Source organism: Borostomias antarcticus, assembly GCF_949987555.1.
Source record: "Borostomias antarcticus genome assembly, chromosome: 1".
Taxonomy (NCBI): Eukaryota; Metazoa; Chordata; class Actinopteri; order Stomiiformes; family Stomiidae; genus Borostomias; species Borostomias antarcticus.
The window spans coordinates 40,467,673-40,487,829 of NC_140234.1; the positions used below are offsets into that span (position 1 = coordinate 40,467,673).

The 20,157-nt window shown below is 45.5% G+C and overlaps 1 protein-coding gene across 1 annotated transcript in view; it reads right to left on the reverse strand.

Annotated features, from left to right (window-relative positions):
* The window catches only part of grm5b (glutamate receptor, metabotropic 5b), a gene marked incomplete at both ends in the record, with an annotated part of 192,040 nt that overhangs the window by 156,372 nt on the left and 15,511 nt on the right, over nt 1–20,157 (reverse strand). The window contains one exon of the mRNA XM_084461926.1: nt 8,073–8,147. Coding sequence (XP_084318052.1) covers nt 8,073–8,147 — 75 coding nt within the window. The remainder of the gene's footprint in view (nt 1–8,072; nt 8,148–20,157) is intronic.

A 20,157-nucleotide genomic window follows, 5' to 3' on the forward strand; every position in this document is an offset into this window, starting at 1 on the left:
GTGCTTTATAAACCAACAGTAGTATTTTAAAGTCAATTCTTTGACAGACAGGAAGCCAGTGTAAAGACCTTAGAACTGGTGTGATATGCTCCACTTTCTTAGTCTTAGTGATGACTCGAGCAGCAGCGTTCGGAATCAGCTGCAGCTGTCTGATCGATTTTTTTAAGAGACCTGCATGTTACGGTCAATGTGAGAAAACGGGGAATGTGAGCTTTTCCCGGTTATTGCGCACATTCCCCGACCTCGCGGGGAATGTAGGAGAAACATGTGCGTTTCTCACATCTCCCGGGTAATGTGCACATTCCCCCACCTTGCGGGAGATGTGAGAAATTGGTTAGTATTTCTCACATCTCCCGGGTAATGTGCACATTCCCCCACCTTGCGGGAGATGTGAGAAATTGGTTAGTATTTCTCACATCTCCCGTACGGTCGGAGATTGTGCACATTAACCGGGAAATGCTTACAATTCCAGACCTTGCGGTAAATCTAGGAAAGCGCAACCGTATGCAAAACGTCTGCGCAGCCGGGTGGTGGGAGAGGGCTTATGTGACGCCTCAGAGGGCGTGCACCATAAGAGGCACCCACGGTAGTTGGGCTAACGTTACTGGCGCACACCTGTGAGAGATTTTTCGTCTTTTCGTCTGTCTTTCGGCTAGCTAACGTGTAGGGTTCCTTTGAAGATTCCCACCTTCCTGTTGTTGCAATGTTCCTTTTGCGTTTGTTAACTTGATCACCAGTGTAGGCCTATCCTCCTAATACTACTTACACTGTGTGCAGCATAGGCTATATTACTGTTCAAGGTAGACCACAGACTGTTATTAACTGTAGGGGAGGACCGGGACGAATGAAACACTTTTTGGTTTGATCAGATTTACACAGAAATTAATAAAGATGGAGATTACATTTTTTGATGACAAACAACTTGTACATGTCCTTTACTAACCTATTAGTTGTAAGTTTCGTTCTGTGGTGTAACAGTTTAATTCAAGACGGCCGAGAACAGAAGATGTGCATTGTTTCTCTTGTCCCTGCCGTGCAGGGCGAGTGAAACAGATGAGTGGGACGAGTGAAACAGTGAGATTGTTTTGCTTATTGTGTTGCGTAGCCTCGCGGCTTGTAGGCTAATTATCTTAACTTTCAACACATGTATAATTAGACCCAATTTAATGTTTCCATTAATGCAATTGATGCTATGTATTTGAAAACCATGGGCAAAATGTCAAGCGCCTCTCGTTCTAAGCGCACGAGCCCTCTCCCACCACCCGGCTGCGCAGAGGTTTTGCTACGGTTGGACTTTGCTAGATTTACCGCAAGGTCGGGAATTGTAAGCATTTCCCGGTTAATGTGCACAATCCCCGACCTTGCGGGAGATGTGAGAAATACTAACCAATTTCTCACATCTCCCGCAAGGTCGGGGAATGTGCACATTACCCGGGAGATGTGAGAAACGCACATGTTTCTCCTACATTCCCCGCGAGGTCGGGGAATGTGCGCAATAACCGGGAAAAGCTCACATTCCCTGTTTTCTCACATTGACCGTTACATATACATGCCGTTACAGTAGTCGAGTCTACTGAAGATAAACGCATGGACAAGTTTTTCCAAATCCTTCTGGGACATAAATCCTTTGATCCTTGATATATTCTTCAGGTGATAGTAGGCTGACTTTGTAATTGACTTAATGTGGCTGTTGAAATTCAGGTCTGAGTCCATGACTACACCAAGATTTCTGGCTTTGTTTGTGGTTTTTAGCATTACTGATTGAAGTTGAGCACTGACTTTTAATCGTTCTTCTTTGGCTCAGTTTTATTTTTGTTTAGTTGGAGAAAGTTCTGGCACATCCAATCATTGATTTGTTGAATGCACTTACTCAGCGCTTGTATGGGATTATAGTCTCCTGGTGATATAGTGATATAAATTTGTGTGTCATCTGCATAGCTATGGTAACATATTTAGTTGTTTTCCATAATTTGAGTTAGTGGGAGCATGTAAATGTTGAACAGAAGAGGCCCCAGGATGGAGCATTGGGGAACTCCACAGGTCATTTTTGTCAGCTCAGATTTGTAATTGCCTATAGACACAAAATAGTCCCTGTCCTTTAAGTAGGATTCAAACCAATCTAACACTGTACCAGAAATTCCCAGCCAATTTTCCAGTCGGCCTAGTAGTATGTTGTGGTCTACCGTGTCGAACGCAGCGCTGAGATCCAGTAATACTAAGACTGAGATTTTGCCATTATCTGTGTTTAAATGGATGTCATTAAATACCTTAATTAGAGCAGTCTCGGTGCTGTGGTGTGGTCGAAATCCTGACTGGAAGACATCAAAGCCATTACTTAGTACCAGGAAGTTATTCAGTTGTTGGAAAACAACCTTTTCAATTATTTTGCTTAGAAATGGGAGGTTTGATATGGGCCTATAATTGTTCATTTGTGAGCTGTCTAGATTATTATTTTTTAAGAGTGGCTTGATGACTGCAGTTTTCAGGGTTTGTGGGAACACAACTGAAAGAAGAGATGTGTTTACAATTTGTAATAAATCAGAGGCCATGCAGTTGGATACAGTTTTGAAGAAGTCTGTAGGTAGAACATAAAGGCAACAGGTGGAGGATTTAAGATATTGTATAGTGTCCCCCAGGGTTTTATGGTTGATCGGATTAAATTGTGTCATGGTATTGATTTTAAGTGGACACTGTGATGACACATGTCCTGTACCTGGAATGGAGGCACTAACTGCTTGTCTAATTTTCTGAATTTTGTCAGTGAAGAATGAGGCAAATTCATTGCAGGCCCTGGTGGATAGAAGTTCAGAGGCTACTGACACAGGAGGGTTTGTCAGCCTATCAACAGTGGCAAACAAAGCACGCGCATTGTTATGGTTTTTGGTGATGATGTCAGAAAAGAAGGTCTGCCGTGCATTTCTCAGCTCCATATTATAAATGCGAAGTCTTATAGATGTCATAATGAACATGGAGATTTGTTTTTCGCCACCTGCGTTCAGATTTTCGACACTCTCTCTTTTCTATTCTGACCAGCATGGCGTTTCTCCATAGAGATCTTCTCTTACCAGAGACCACTTTCACCTTAGTGGGCGCAACGGCGTCAAAAATGTTTGTAATTTTAACATTGAAATTATCTACAAGCTCGTTGACTGAGGCCATAGAGAGGGCAGGTGTGGACGAGAAAGCCTGAGTAAATATCTCACTGGTGTTTTCAGTGATGTGCCGTTTTGAGATAACCTCTGATTGAGAATTTGTGTGCATGGAGATAGTACTCTCAACGAAAACACAGGAATGATCAGAGAGCGCAACATCAGACACCTGAACCTTAGAAATATTCAGACCTTTGGTGATGATTAAGTCCAGAGTGTGCCCCTTGTTGTGTGTGGGCTCCGTCACATGCTGAGTCAGTCCATAGTTATCAACGACACAACCTAGCTCTTTAGTCCCTCTGCCCTGAGGGTTGTCAACATGGATGTTTAAATCACCAACAATAGCCACACAGTCAAAGTCAATGCATACAGTAGACAACAGTTCAGCAAAGTCATCAAAGAAGTTTGGACAGTATTTGGGTGGCCTGTAGATGTTTAGAAATATGGCTCGAGAAGAGGAATTCAACTGAAGAGCCACATATTCAAAGGAACCAAAATTTCCATAACACATCTGCTTACATTGGAGGGAGTCATTAAACAAGATGGCTACTCCACCTCCTTTCTTATGTACTCTAGCCTCACTCATAAAGCTGAAGTTGGGAGGAGTTGACTCAATAAGTACAGCTGCACTGTTACCTTGGTCTAGCCAAGTTTCAGTTAAAAACATAAAATCAAGATTGTGGTTGGTGATAAAATCATTGATTAAAAATGTCTTTCCTGCTAAAGATCTGACATTTAATAAAGCTAAGTTTAGTGTGCGGGTATTATCTGCACATTTCTCTGTGATAGTTTGTGGCTGACGAGGAATAGATACTAAATTTGATAAATTTGTAGAGCCGGTTGAGTGTTTCCTGTTACTTAGCAGATTCACCATTGTTTTTCTATTACCTATCAAGACAGGAATTAAGGAGGATACCATCACGAAGGGTCCTGGCTTGTCCTGGAAGGGGTCATGAGTGCCATTAGCCTTGTAGCCTGGACCCAGTACATATCAGTTAGAGCTTGCTGTATTTTGTAAACTAGTAATTGAATGTGCTGTGCCTTTATCAGGCTGGGCCCGGCGTTTCTCATGGGAGTTGGGGGAAGAGAAAATGGAGGTATTGCAGGGGGTAAGGGCGGTTGGGAGCGCGTAATACAGCGCGTGAACGTGCTTGCTGGTGGATGCCGGTGAGAGGAAGCAAGTGAGAGACTCCCCCTCTTGGGGGGGTGGATCCTCGCTGGTGAGTGCTAGTGGGAGGGGGGGAGTGAGAGACTTCCCCTCTTGCAGTAGCTCATCAATTTGGCTGAGCTTCATTGTGGCAGCTTTGATGAGGCCCTTGATTGGTGAGCGTGGTGGAGGAGGGGAGGGGCATCGTTGGGTTGTTGCCGGTGGGGTGTGGTGTGAAGATTCTTCTTCCTGGCGCTGGTGTCTCCCATAATCAGAGTTTTTTTGAAGCAACAGCTCTTCAAGGTTTCTGCCATTTTGTCTTCCTTCTGTTTTGGTATTTCTTGTCTCTTGTCCTTGACCATGGCAGAGGGAGCAGATGGATGACGCAGAGAATAGAACAGATTGGAGATAAACAGTTTTACTCCTGACCTGTTAAGGCAGAGTCCATTTCTCTGAAAAAGAGGGTATCGTTCCCAAAAAAATGGAAAATTGTCAATGTAGCGCACTGAGTGAGTGGTACAGGCAGTTGAGAGCCATGTGTTCAGTGCCAACAGTCTGCTGAATCTCAGAACCCCTCTTCTGACTGGTGGTAGAGGGCCGCTGATAAACACCTCCGCTTTCACAGAACTGACTGTGTTCAGCAGATCAATAAAGTCTCATTTAAGAACTTCCGACTGCTGTTGCGCAACGTCATTTGTCCCCACGTGCACAATGATGTTTTCCACAGTTGGATGTGTAACCCCGATATGCAAGATTTTTTCTGTCATGTCAGCAACCATATCCTTGGGAAAGCAGAGTATTTTGGTGCTTTCACTGCACATGCTTCTCACATCTTTTACAGTAAATTCACCCACAATCAGAGTTTGAGGCCCAGTCGGTAGCTTTCCCTGTAGCCTTTTACTTTCTGGTTTACTCTCAGTCCTTACCCTGCTGTATGAAGAAGAGATGTGATCCAGGTCATCAGACAGTGTGGCAAATTTGTTCTCCAGTTGTATGGTTGATTGTCGGCGAGATCTGTTTCTGGTTTTCCCTTTTGCGGTTGTCCACGGCGGTGTCCTTCTAGGGACAGGGGTTGAAGAGGCACTCGGCCTGGATGATAATGCAGGCCAGTCAGTCTCATAGTTCTCCAGGGACGGGTCTCTGCCTTGTTCTCCCATTTCCCTGGGAGGTGATTTTCTCTTAGGCTTTGCACCAAGAGAGTTCCAGGGGGGGTTTGTAGGTTTAGTGCCCAGTACATGGCTCTCCTGTTTCTTGGTAGTCTCCTTGGTGCTAATTAGCGGTGTGTTAGCATGCTCTTGTCTGGTACTGTTTTGAATCCATGGTAAGGTGGTGTCGTTCCCAGTTAGTCCATTGACTTCCACACTCATCTCTAACCGGTTCATTTTTGTTTCCAGCACTGTAATCTTCTGCAGAAGTTTGTGGAAGTCATCTGCAGTGAAAGGGGGCATCTTGCTGGCGTGCTCACGTTATCGTGAGGAGATGATAAAGACGTTGAAATATGGCAACTAGATCTTAAAAAAAAAGAAATATATATATATATATATATATTAGAGTCCCCGTGATTTAAAGTATCCAGGAGCCACTGCTCACAGTTTCTTATGGAAGAAAAGCAACAATATCAGCTGAAAAATGCAGAAAATGCAAACAAAGGCGAGAGCAAGCAGCAGAAGCGTCTGCACTGTCTGAAAGCAGGAAGCGAGTGGACGATAGCATACTCGTCCTATTTGCATTATAATTAACCACAATAACAATGTGATGTTTTCGGAAATTCAAGTAGGCTAGCCTAATCAATCGCTGTGTAGGCTAACGTTATAGTCATTTTTAATGTACAGTAACATGTTAACGTTAGCTATAGGCTACAAGTTCAACCTGTACGTGTAACCTGTCATGATTGTGTACAAATATGTCTCGTGTCAGTATAGCGATTTGAACACTATAAACGATTATCGATAACATGTCTCGTGCCCCATGTCTTAATATCCAGATTAAACTAACTATTGGCACCAGTGTGCTTATTGGTGTCATATTTATTCAGTTTGAGTAATTTCACAATCGAGCTAGCTAACCACCTTTAGCTCAATTGGCTCAGTTGCTGGTTAGCGATGAGAGGGGGAGTCCCAGCCCAGTTGATAACCCTCCGTTGCGGGTTGGGGGGATGCAACGGTCGGCTGGGATCCTGCCTCTCATAGCTAACCAGCAACTGGTCAGTGGACTGTACCAGGCAGCCTACGTTATGTCTGAATCAAATAACGTTATCAAACAAGCTTGGGAACTAGCTGGCTATAGGATCATTTAAGCATAACAATCCAACGGCTAACTCCTCCAAAAGAACCTCTCCACTGCACAAGCTTCTCACCAACCCCAATAATAATAAGCACAAGCTACCGAGCGCAACGTTAGCCCTGCTAACGGAGATAATGAATTTGGAGGAGAGTGATACTGAAATGAAATAACTACTGCCAGGTGGCGTCTTTGAGCAGATTTAGCAGGCTGGGCTCCCAGTGTATTTCTCCTATAGTCTATGAATGAAGAGAAGCCTGATTATTGCATAATTTAATTTCATGCATTCTATGAAGGTCATGCACAGTACAAATACACAGCACGACATTACATGAGTACCTTATGTCTATTTTTATGTGAAGCACTGCATGTAAATTCTCTGTTGTAAAGCACTTTGAGCTGCATTTATCTGTATGAGAGGTGCTATACAAATAACGTTTTATTATTATTATTACCTTGTTATCAAACATTTGTTCTCTATCTGGATGTAATTTAATTATTACGAACATATATATCTACAGTATCTATCTCAGCAGCTGACGTCGGGTCAAGACGTGATGTCTGTTAAGTCATCTGCGCAAAATAGCATAGTTCGTTGTTATCAACTGGTATTGCTAACAATGGCTAACATTAGCTAATTTGCCTAGAACTATAAAGATGAGGCGAAAGCACCCCAACGTCCCAGATTGTGCTGGATGTCTCGAGCTCAGCCATAAAACTGTGGAGTTGGAAGGAAGAATCTCCACCCTCCACTCTATTCATCAGACTCAGTGACTCTTAGACACGCTGGTGCCTGAAGATGGGGCGAAAGTGGGGGTTTCGCATTTTGTGACCGACAGCTACACAACAGCCTGTGTCCACATAGCTGGTAGCTACATGTAGCTAGCTGACCAATGACCCCTGATGTCTGACCACTGTGTCATGTGGACGGTGTCTGTATACAGTGCATAGCTAGTCTACATAGCCGGTTAGCTCCGTTAGCTAGCCCACTGTGTTAAACCTCTACTTGTCCCGATATCTTGTTCCATATGAGTTATCAGACATAGACATGTCACAGCAGATCAGGAAGTATGTATGGGAGACAGACGTTTCCCTCATGGTGAAGTTATTCTATGGTAAAGTGCATGAAAAGCCTGAGGTGGCATTGGTGAGGTAAATTTGATTTGATTATATGAATTTATTTGATTTGTCGCAAGCCTCTGACTGTGTATATAGTTAGTATATCTATAGTTCCTGATCAAGCTCCACTTAAGTCTCTTTCTCCCTCTCCCTCTCTCTCTCTCTCTCTCTCTCTCTCTCTCTCTCTCTCTATGGAAACCACAGATTGATTGATTGATTTATTAATGTATTCATTCATTCATGATTCTGTGAAATGAACTTCACGAGGCATTAATTTCTCTCTCTGGAAAACCCTTAGGTATGCGTCCAGTCATTTCTATGTTTGTTTGTTTGTTTGTGTGTTTGTTTGGTGGTCCATGATGTCATGAGGGACTCACCCGAGTGGGCGATGCAGATTCCTTCCTTTGCGGCCATGTCCTTGAACGCCTCCATCCCACTCTCACCGTAGTTACCTAGGAGACCAGACAGGGAGGGATTCTGTCATGTTTTCCACATCTGCCTGCCCCCCACCACCTCCAAACAGTTCATACAACCTACCCCCCCCATCACCCCAAACAGTTCATACAACCTACCCCCCACCACCCCCAAACAGTTCATACAACCTACCCCCCACCACACTCAAACAGTACCCCTTCAAACAGTTCATACAACCTACCCCGTCAAACTGTTGATACAACCTACCCACCACCACACAGTTCATACAACGTACCCCCACCCACCCTCAAACAGTTCATACAACCTACCCCCCACCACCCCCAAACAGTTCATACAACCTACCCCCCACCACACTCAAACAGTACCCCTTCAAACAGTTCATACAACCTACCCCGTCAAACTGTTGATACAACCTACCCACCACCACACAGTTCATACAACGTACCCCCACCCACCCTCAAACAGTTCATACAACCTACCCCCCACCACCCCCAAACAGTTCATACAACCTACCCCCCACCACACTCAAACAGTACCCCTTCAAACAGTTCATACAACCTACCCCGTCAAACTGTTGATACAACCTACCCACCACCACACAGTTCATACAACGTACCCCCACCCACCCTCAAACAGTTCATACAACCTACCCCCCACCACCATCCTCAAACAGTTCATACAACCTACCCCACCCCCCAAAACAGTTCATACAACCTACCCCCCACCATCCTTAAACAGTTCATACAACCTACAACCCACCACCCCCAAACAGTTCATACAACCTACCCCCCCACCACCCCCAAACAGTCCATACAACCTACGTCCCTCAGATTGTTGATACAAATACAGCACAGCGTGACTCCCTGGTTTAGCACACTTTTGTTCTGCAGAGAAAGTGGGTGACCTGGAATTCATGCTAATGAAGGGGTGTACTACTGTACTCTGACAGGATTCCCCTCCTCTCTCTCCCTCTCTCTCCCTCTCTCCATCTCTCTCTCCATCTCTCCATCTCTCTCTCCCTCTCTCCCTCACTCCATCTCTCTCCCTCTCTCTATCTCTCTCCCTCACTCCATCTCTCTCTCTATCTCTCTCCCGTGCTCCATCTCTCTCCATCTTTCTCCCTCTTTCTCTCCCTCGCTCCATCTCTTTCTCCCTCTCTCTCCCTCGCTCCATCTCTCTCCATCTTTCTCCCTCTCTCCCTTCCTCTCCCTCTCTCCATCTCGCTCTCCCTCTCTCTATTCCTCTCTCTCTCTCCCTCTTTCTCCCTCTCCCTAGTCCTCTCTCTCTCCATCTCTCCTTTTCTCTCTCCCTTTCTCTCCCTTTCTCTCTCTTTCTCTACAACATCAATACAACAGGAAGCTCTCTCATTAAATCTCATCGATCCAGAACTTAAAAGTGAGACATGAAGGAAGGTTTGTGTGATCTGTGTGTGTATGTGTGTGCGCATACAGTGTGTGTGTGTGTGTGTGTGTGTGTGTGTGTAGCCAGTTGGCTGATAGGGAGGTCTAGGTAGTGGATCAGCGTGTAAAGTCCTGTAATTAGTCTCTCAGTGAGTAGAGGAGGAGACAGATGGTACAGACAGTCCCTCCCCCCCCCCCTCTCTCTCTCTCACACACACACACACACACACACACACACACACACACTTTAGCAATGTATGTCCACATAGAGAAAATTACATACATGGACACAAATACTAAAGGTGCAGTCAGTATACAATCACAATTCATGGACCAGTGGTATAACTTTCTTTTCCACACGTCTTTCAAGGGTCCAAGTAGCAGCGTCTCCTCCATATATGTCTCTGTCGGCAGAGAAAGAGCAGTATTAAGCAAGGCGTTTTTTGGGGGCATCCCCAGTTGTTGGAACCCTCTTACGACCAACCTGTGTGTTCTAGGCTGCCAAATATGAACACAAGTAGTCTGCATCTGTACCCTCTACTAGCTCTGAGATGGGATTCAGTAGTCTGCATCTGTACCCTCTACTAGCTCTGAGATGGGATTCAGTAGTCTGCATCTGTACCCTATACTAGCTTTGAGATGGGATTCAGTAGTCTGCATCTGTACCCTATACTAGCTCTGAGATGGGATTCAGTAGTCTGCATCTGTACCCTATACTAGCTCTGAGATGGGATTCAGTAGTCTGCATCTGCACCCTATACTAGCTCTGAGATGGGATTCAGTAGTCTGCATCTGCACCCTATACTAGCTCTGAGATGGGATTCAGGAGAGGTTGGTAAAAAAAAGGGTTAGGGTTAAAATCTTTACTTGTCACATGTGCAATTGGCGACACAATGGAACATGCATTTAGGGTCACCAATGAAATGTTCTTTGCGCCTAACCCATCCCGTCGTCCTTCCCCCAAGGGCAGCCGGGGAGCAACCAAACGCTCCTGTCCATCTCTGTCAGGGACTGACTGTGGGAGCAATCTGTTCTCCTGCATGTTTTTACTACTGGGTTCTTAATGGGGGAACCCTTGTGAACACGGGAAGAACATGCAAACTCCACACAGAAAGACCTGGAGACCTTCTTACTCTGAGGTGACAGTACTAGGTACTGCGCCACCGTGCCGCACGTGAGGGATTGTGGGGTTCAGCGTCTTGCTCAAGGACACTTCGGCAAAACACCAAGAGCTGGGATGGAACCATGGACCTTGTGATCCCCAGAGGACTGCTCTACCTCCCGAGCTACGTGCTGCTCACGGTTCTTAATGACCTTGGTCATGAAGGCTTCCTCTAGGCTAGGGTCACATGTGCTGCTCCCTCCAGAACAGACACCTCTCTGGATACTTCACTGACAACAAGAACATCCGGTGTACTAGGTTACTTCTGCGTTATTGCAGAGATGGAATATGGAGGGATTCACACAGGAATGTTTCCACCTTCTCACAAAGGCTGGACAGTTAGACATGTACTTCACTATCAAGTCCACTATTCTGTCATGGCGTGCTACTGTAAGTACATTCCTCTGTAAGCATAACAGCCACTCAAGATGTGTGACATGGACTCTGTGACCTGTTCAGTGTGATGCAAGCAATGAGGAGCCTGAGTAGGAAACCAGACAGAAGGTTGAGTCTGGTGGGAAGTGTAGTCTAGGGGGACTTGTAGTCCAGCTTTCACAGTGACTCTGACAATGTCCTCATTGAGCGCCGTCTTCCTGAAGAATGACTGAGAGACAGTGATCAGCAGAGGGAAGACAAGCGTGTTTTCCCTGAAGTTCTAGTCCAGTCCAGTGTTGCTGTTGCTGTTGTTGTAGATCCACGAAGGCCTGGCTCCTGCAGGTGCTAGCAGGTGACTGGGTCACCATATGAGGCTGTTGCCTTGACACGGATGAGCGGGTCAGTAATAATGTCCTCTGAGACCCTCACGGTCCCGGAGTCAGGCCACGCCCACTCCAGGACTCAGGCCACGCCCACTCTCAGAATCAGGCCACGCCCACTCCAGGGACACTCCCGTTTGGACGCAGAGATCATTCAGATCTGGCTGATCTGACCAGACCCCAAAACCAGCAGAGCGGGTGTCCAGCCTCCTGCTGGGTTTCCTCCTGGATCCCAGGAAGTGGGTCTCTGACTCCCAGGAAGAGGGTCTCTGGCCGTGTCCGAAATGCATACTACCTGCTATATAGTAGGCGAGATGCAGCATGCTACATCAAAACTGTGCATATGTATTTCGCCTACTATACAGTAGGTACTATATAGCAGGCGAAATCAGCGAATAAATGGGCGAAAATGTAGCATAGTCCAGAGCATACTGTTCCGGAAGTCGAGACGTGATACGTCACTGGGCAGTGATAAAAATTTAAAAAAAAGATGGTGGATCTACAAGTCACCGGGACCGCAGCGGGAACTTTCAAATGTAAGTATTGACTTAATTTGTCGATGAAAAAATTATTTTTTCTGACAGGTATCTTAGTTATAACGACACAGAGCTACAAATGCAGTTTTGTGTATATAGGTGGGGTAGAAATGACATTTCGAAAAAGAACGTCATGATACAGTAGCTAGCTGCTTGCATTGATCTCTGTGGTGGACGTTACGTTAGCTAGCTAGCCCAGCTAACGTTAATAGGCTACTAACGTTACAGGTGTTCAGACGGCTCTTGCTCAAAACTATTAATGTCATAGCTTAAATGTTATTATAGCTAGAATCAAGACAAAGAGAGTAACATTTCCATGTAATATGACCATGATTGCTTAAGAAATGTATAAGAAATGTCGAAATTGTGATGAGTTGTTAAATGGCTAACCTAAGCCACCGAGCCTAACGTTACTTGAAGTTGTTTAAACAATTGTCTGTTCATTCCGTGATTTAAACGAGTTCAACTGTTCATATATCATATATTAATATATTAGTATTCATTGTCCCATAATACTTCTGGATGTATTACAGGGACCAACGACCACACCAGGGACGATGATCCTCTGGAGGACGGCCAACTCCTCCCTGTTTACGGTGTAACCGCATGGGTGGCCCCCATCGCCTCTTCCAAGACCCCGTACCACTTCCACGAAGCGGCTGTGGCCTCCCCTCCCTCTGTGCTGACCCCAGTTCTGGGGCTCTTTAGGTCCTATGAGGTTAGATAACAGTTTTCTAGGGTCATACAAACTGTGAGTCCCTATCAATATCTTTGCTATCATGTAGCCTATAGATCAAAATCACCTTGTACATGGCTACAAGGTTCTCTGTGTGCTTTATCCAGGCTGCCTCCGTCTTCCCCTGCAGCCCAGCTTCTAAGATCCTTGTCCTACATAAATCAATATCCAAAGTAAACAGACCGCTGGATTGCTTCTGAACAACAATGCATACGTTAGTTAACTTACTCCAAGCCTTTCAGCGTGGTGTTTCTCTTCCCCGTAAACAGGGAAGAGTTGGCCGTTCTCCAGAGGGAGGACCGGCTGATGTTGAATGGGGGAGAGAGAAGGCAGAGATGAAGGCTGAGTGGAGGGAGGAAAGGGGGTTGTTTAAGGAGAGGGAGGACCGGCTGATGTTGCTTCTAGAAGCCTCTAGATAAAAAAAAACTGTTTTATCTTGTTCCATTATTGTTTTTGTTATTTTGTATTAAATGTATTTTCTTGAATTAAATTGGTGTTTGTGTGTCATTCCTTGTAATGTATTCCCAGTCAAAGAACAAATGTCACTATACCTAAAACCAGTCATTAGAGTAAAAGAACATTCCTAATGGACATTGTAGTTTGCAATTAGGCATAAAAGACGGAACACACATGTTGGTTCACAATGCTTCATTGGAATTATTCAGAGACGGTTATGAAAGCATCACTGTTTAATGTGTCTGACTAACGACTACTTGATAAGGGAGTTACATGTCCAAAGCGCTCTGCGTGTTGTGTTAAGACCTTCCAAGTTACTGTACATGACATGTAGACATATCAAGACAATGTGTCTGATGTGTAGATATTACACTTTGTTGAAATGTTAATACATCAAGAAGTAACCTTTACATGTATAATGGAAGAAACACAACCATAAACATTTCTTGGATATTTTTATTACACAATGGTCTTCAAATATACTTTTGACTTGTTTATATTTGGTCAGATCATTAGCTTTCCTTGCAAAAGGTACTGACAGGAGATGCGATGAGAACGCTGATCTGTTGTCTCCCCCCAAAAAACTTAAAGAACTGATTACTATGTACAGTGTTACACATACATTTAAATACAAATACATTTAAACAAATGCCTCAAGGCTGCCTATAACCAACTGATCGGTGTTTAAAGCCTCAAGACTGTCTATAAGGAACAAGGCAAAGCACACTCATGAACTGATAGACTGACTACTTATGGCAGGATGGGGTAGTCATGCTCACCAAGAGCTGGGATCCAGGCAGCTTGTGCTGGTGCTGATGCTGCCGCTGCGAGACACTTTCTGAGGCCATCTCCAGGGTTGGGATGATCTGCAGCAGCAGGACCATGGCCACCATCAAGGTCTTCAACCTTTAAATGGTTAAATGCAATTAGGCCTACTGTAAGTCGCTTAGCAGACACACAAAAGGTAATGTTGGACTAAGGTAATGTTGGACAAAAGTGTCTGCTAAATGACTGATGTAATGTTACCTCCAAAGACTAGCACCTGTGTGTGAATGACAAGACCATTGTAAAGGGTGAGTACTGAGAAAAGCTCTAAATGCAATGAATTATTATTATTATTGTTATTGCTATTATTTGCACCTCCATGGTCTTGCCCCATCCTCCCTGACCATCACCAAGGTTCCTCTGTGTCGATTTTGACAATCTGAAGTCCCTCCTTGTGTCCGCGCCGTCAAAATAGGTCCTCAGCAGGGACATGGAGGTTGACTTGGTGAGGACCTCTGTCTTCCATGTGAGCCTACAGGGGGAATATTATTAGGGCAAACTTTAACTCATTTGTGCGTATGGCATATACTTGTCTTCACAATATGATAATATATAGATGTCATTATCTGTAGAGCTAAAATGTAACATTACAAAGCAGGCGTGTAGTGATGAGTAAACCCAGGTAAACTCAGTTTACCCACCTCTTTAAAATGAGTTGAGTTTTATTGTTTTGCTTACCTGCCTCCTCAGAATCAATTTAATATAACATCCCTGGTACAAATGTAACAGTATAGCTAGCCCCAAGCCAGCACATGCGGGGCTATCAACTAACCTAGCTAACTAGCGTAGCTAGCAAGCTAACGTTCAATATTTACCTCAACTACAAGCATGTCGAGAAGATCTCATGACGGCTCTTCTCCTTGCAGCGTTAACACGACTTCTCCTGGCGGCAGCAGCAGCCGCACATCCCATGCCAGGAAAAGGCAACATTTTTTTGGATAATACACAAAATGATCACAGAAAACACCGGATAATTGTACCACAGCTTCGCGGGAGTAAACAGTATCGTACCCCGTCACTTCCGCTGGATGACTCGAGTAGCATGCTGTATTTTCTCGCATACTACACGTGTTTTGTGGAACAGTAGGTACTATATAGTATGTAGTATGCCTACTATAAAGTGCCTACTATATAGCAAGTAGCAGGTAGTATGCATTTCGGACACGGCCTCTGACTCCCAGGAAGTGGGTCTCTGACTCCCAGGAAGTGGGTCTCTGACTCCCAGGAAGTGGGTCTCTGACTCCCTGGACAGGGGGACCGTGCGTCCTCTCAGGTCCAGGAGCAGGGAGGGTGGAGGAGAGATAATACCGCGGGTGCTGTGTGTATTGAGCGCAAACCACCTCCGAACTGAGCTCACTGATTTACCATTAATTTCACTGAGCACTTCCTGAGGGGTGTGGAAGTTGGAGAACAGGTGTTGGACTTAAACAGCGCCACCTGTCTGATGGCTTACAACTTCCTGCTCAGAGGCAGTGGGCATCTGTCAATCAAGTCCAACCTGGACTCACATACATACACACACACACACACACACACACACACACACACACACATCCGCACATGCACACACACACATACTGTATGCACACGCACAAACATACACATCACATTTGCATACCGATACACATCACATTTGCATACCGATACACACGATCAAAATCAAGCATGTTAGCACCTTTACACTGGCTCAAACAGGAATTCACACGTTTGGCTCCTACTGTAAACACACACACACACACCCATGTTAGGCACCAAAACACACACACACCCATGTTAGGCACCACACACACACACAGCCATGCAATGCATTACACACACACCCATGCTAGGCACCACACACACACAGCCATGCTAGGCACCACACACACACAGCCATGCTAGACACGACACACACACACACACCCATGCCACCACAGCAGCTTCCCACGGGGACAGAACCAGTCAGAGATCAGTGAGAGGTTGTCTCTCTTGGGCCTGGATTACACTACTGTATTTTTTGTGTTCGCCGAAAAAGATCTACGTTTGCGCCTAGCCATTACACTTCCCCGGCCCAAACTAACCTAACCGTTACACTACCCCGGCCCAAACTAACCTATCCGTTACACTACCCCGGCCCAAACTAACCTAGCCGTTACACTTCCCCGGCCCAAACTAACCTAGCCGTTACACTACCCCGGCCCTAACTAACCTAGCCGTTACACTACCCCGGTCCAAACTAACCTGGAACCCAGAGGCCTTGGGATACAGCCGGAGCTACATTAACCTCACCCCAGATATGGGCAAACAGAATTTAGGATAGCTAATTTGCTTTATTCACGCAGCCGTCATATTGGTCCACCCACCACCCCCACCCTCTCTGCAGCAAATCACCTCCACCCCCCCACCCCCCCTCTGCAGCCCCCCCCACCCCTCCGGATTACAAGCCCCCCCCCTCCCGAACTCCCCCACCCCTCCGGATTCCGGAGTCTAATCAAAGGTCAAACATAGAAGGCCTGTGGGCAAGATGGCAGGATGACTGAGGACTACTGTTACAGAGAGGGTGCAACACATTCCCACACACACACACACACACACACACAGACACACACACACATACACACACACACACACACACACACACACAGCTAGATGTGGTCTGCCCTACACGAATGTTTTAACCACAGTTTCTCCTGTCAGCAACGCTTATTACCGTTTGCCATGGCAACAGCCAAGAAAACATCCCATTCATCTCACAGAACAACCTCTTTACCCCCTTAACACACACACACACACATACACACACACACACACTCACACACACACACACGCACACACACATACACTCTTAACACACACACACACACACACACACAGGCACATATACACAACACTACACAAACTCACTAACAAACACACAAACACACACACATATACACGTACACACAAACACACTCCGATCCAACTGCTTTAATCCCCTGAGAGGTATCATCCCTGTCCATTTAATGTTCCTCTGTGGAAAGGACAGGAGACAGCGCTTGGCACCAGCTGCTGATGGAGGTTGGGGGGAGAGAGGAGGAGGGGGGGAGAGAGGAGGAGGGAGAGGAGGAGGGAGAGAGAGAGGAGGAGGAGGAGGAGGGAGAGAGGAGGGAGAGGAGGAGGAGGGAGAGAGAAGGAGGGAGAGAGCAGGAGGGAGAGAGAGAGAGGAGGAGGGAGAGAGGAGGAGGGAGATAGAGAGGGAGAGAGAGAGGAGGGAGGGAGAGAGAGGAGGAGGGAGAGAGGGAGAGAGGGAGGGAGAGAGGAGGAGGGAGAGAGAGCAGGAGGGAGAGAGAGAGAGGAGGAGGGAGAGAGAGAGGAGGAGGGAGGGAGAGAGAGAGGAGGAGGGAGAGAGCGAGAGAGGGAGGGAGAGAGGGAGAGGAGGGAGAGAGAGAGGGAGAGCAGAAGGAGGGAGAGAGAGAGAGGAGGAGGGAGGGAGAGAGGGAAAGAGAGAGAGGAGGAGGGAGAGAGGGAGGAGGAGGGAGAGAGAGGAGGAGGGAGAGAGTGAGGGAGGAGGGAGGTGGTTTAGGTAATAGTTATTTTGGAACTGATGTTTTGTCAGACTGTCAGTGTGTGTGACACTCAAAGTCCCTCCCTTTTCACTCCACTCTCACCATCCAGAGATTGAAGGAATGTGAAATAGTGTTATAGAAGACTAGAAGGCAGGCCTCCGCCCATGAATGCATGTGATCAGCATGTACAGGGACATTAGGGCGCTGATACTTAGAGGAGACAAATGTTTAAAATATCCTGGTGGTGCATCACCGCTGCAGTTTATGAGCAGCTGGGTTTGACACAGCTGGGGTCAGCTGACCGGGTGCTCTTCAGCTCTGCTCTCTGAGCTACCTACTGTAGCTAGCTGGATATGACAGAACCAACAGCAGTAATCTAGCTAGCTAGATATGACAGAACCAACAGCAGTAATCTAGCTAGCAAGTCACGCATCGGAAGATAATGGAAATTGGGATTTGTATGTTTGCCATTTTTTATTTATAATGTATATATATATAAATATAAAGATATATGTACCTTTTTCTCCTGTGTTCTATACTATGGATTACTGTTGATACTGTGCAGGCCAAATCTGTTTTTATACACTTCCCTCTCAAGCGGGGGTGTTAATGACCGAAGCATATCCAGTTTTGTGTCACATGCCGATCTAACTGATGAAGACATGGCCTTAAATTCTACATGATTTATGATTGTCTTTAATGTTCCTGAAGGCAACATCAGATGATGTTATGTGCCTGCGTGCCTCATGATTCTGAGAATGCCCAGGCCAACACTGTACTTGAGCCCGTTTAACAACCCCAGAACCACATCTGGGTCACACAGCCCGGTTAAAAACCCCGGAACCACATCTGGGGAACGTTACCCTAAAGCATTCTTTTCCCTCGGCAGACAACTGCTCACTGTACCAGAACAAAAAAGATTATTTTAAAACCAGGGAATGCGCACCAGCCATGGAACACAAACGGAGATGGAAATGTACTTGCTGGTGTTGTTGGTTATGGTGGGCTACATGGACCGCTGCGCTCAGAACAAAGTTGGATGAATGGATGGACTGATGGATGGACTTCATTTGGCCAAAACCTACATCCACTGAGTCAGACTACTAACTGACAGACTGACAGACTAAATGACAGTCTAACAGACAAACAGACAGACTAACTGACAGACTAACTGACATACTAATTAACTAACAGACAGACTGACATCCACCAGTATATGTGACTGACTGTGATTAACTTGTAGGGATGGATATTGATAAGATTTTAGCGATTCCGATTCCATTTTCGATTCTGCTTATCGATCCGATTCCTTATCGATTCTCTTATCGATTCTCATTGGGCAAAAGAGTACAAACAGGTTTATTAACATTAATTTTCTTTCATATATACTTTGAACATGCCAATTACAGTGCTGTTTTTTTTAGGTGTATTCATCTTGAACTAAAAATAAAACTGACATAAACAAATCAGTATTTTTTCTATAGAAAAAGATATATAAAACGTGAATTATTCTGTTGAATTTTAAATCCAATAACAGTCTAACATGTTACTAGTAGAAATTACAATGCTCCTTCCATTTAAAAAGGGTATATGAGCTGAGCTGACAAAAATAAAACTAGCAGCGGCAACTGGCAACAAATACAATCAAGTGAAGTCCAAATGGAACTTCACTAAGCGTACACTACCGGAGTTGATAATCGGGACAGACTCATCCACTCTCGTTGGCAATGTTATGTGTGAGAATAACGAGCACTCGGCTTCAACTTTCCCGCAACATATCCAACAGAACTGGAATGTTCAGCCAGTAGCCGCCGAGCACCGCTTCACTGGGAGAGGGTGCGTCTTTCTCCAGCTGCAGCTGGTCTACCTAACCATCCCCCTGCACAATATACTGAGACATATTCCTGCAAAGTTATCGCATGCTGTGTGGCCAAATGTTTTTGCATATTTGTAGTATTTCCCTTTGATGATATACGTTTTTGCAAGCATTGCAAGTGGCCATGTTGTCATCTTGTCGCGTGAAATGTACACTTTCAAACGTTTATGCCTAGACGACATGTTGCTGGCCTCTTCTACCGCAGTCAAATAAAACAAAACAAGGCATTGTGCGTGCGACGTCATCGCGCATGCGCAGCAACGACAGGAATCGATAGCGGAATCGTTAAAGTCCAGGTTAACCCAGTTCAAATTTTTGTTATGAGCTTCACACACCACAGGAAAACATGTCATTAACCACCCAGCCAAATCTGAGTGATTAAAAATGTCGCTAAGTATATAAAATAAGGCTTCAAAATCGGTTAAAAATCAGCAGCATTCTCTGGTCTGAGACTTAGGGGGCGTGTCTGCTGAAGGCACCGAAGCCACACCCAATTGCGTGGGGAGGGGGTGTGGAGGGAAGAACCTGTCAAATAGTACCGTTCTCTGGTCTGCATATTGTCACACTGGCACGCCGTCTCTTTTGTGGTAGGAAGGCACAGCTTTGTGAAAACAGAGAGGAGTTGAAATTACACTTGTCTAATGAGTCAAACGCACAGATGCTTCCTCCTAACCTACCCCCTGACAAACAACACAGGTAAAACTGTAGCTACTCTATACCAACGCGCCAGTGTTACTGCCCTTAGATGCAAAATACA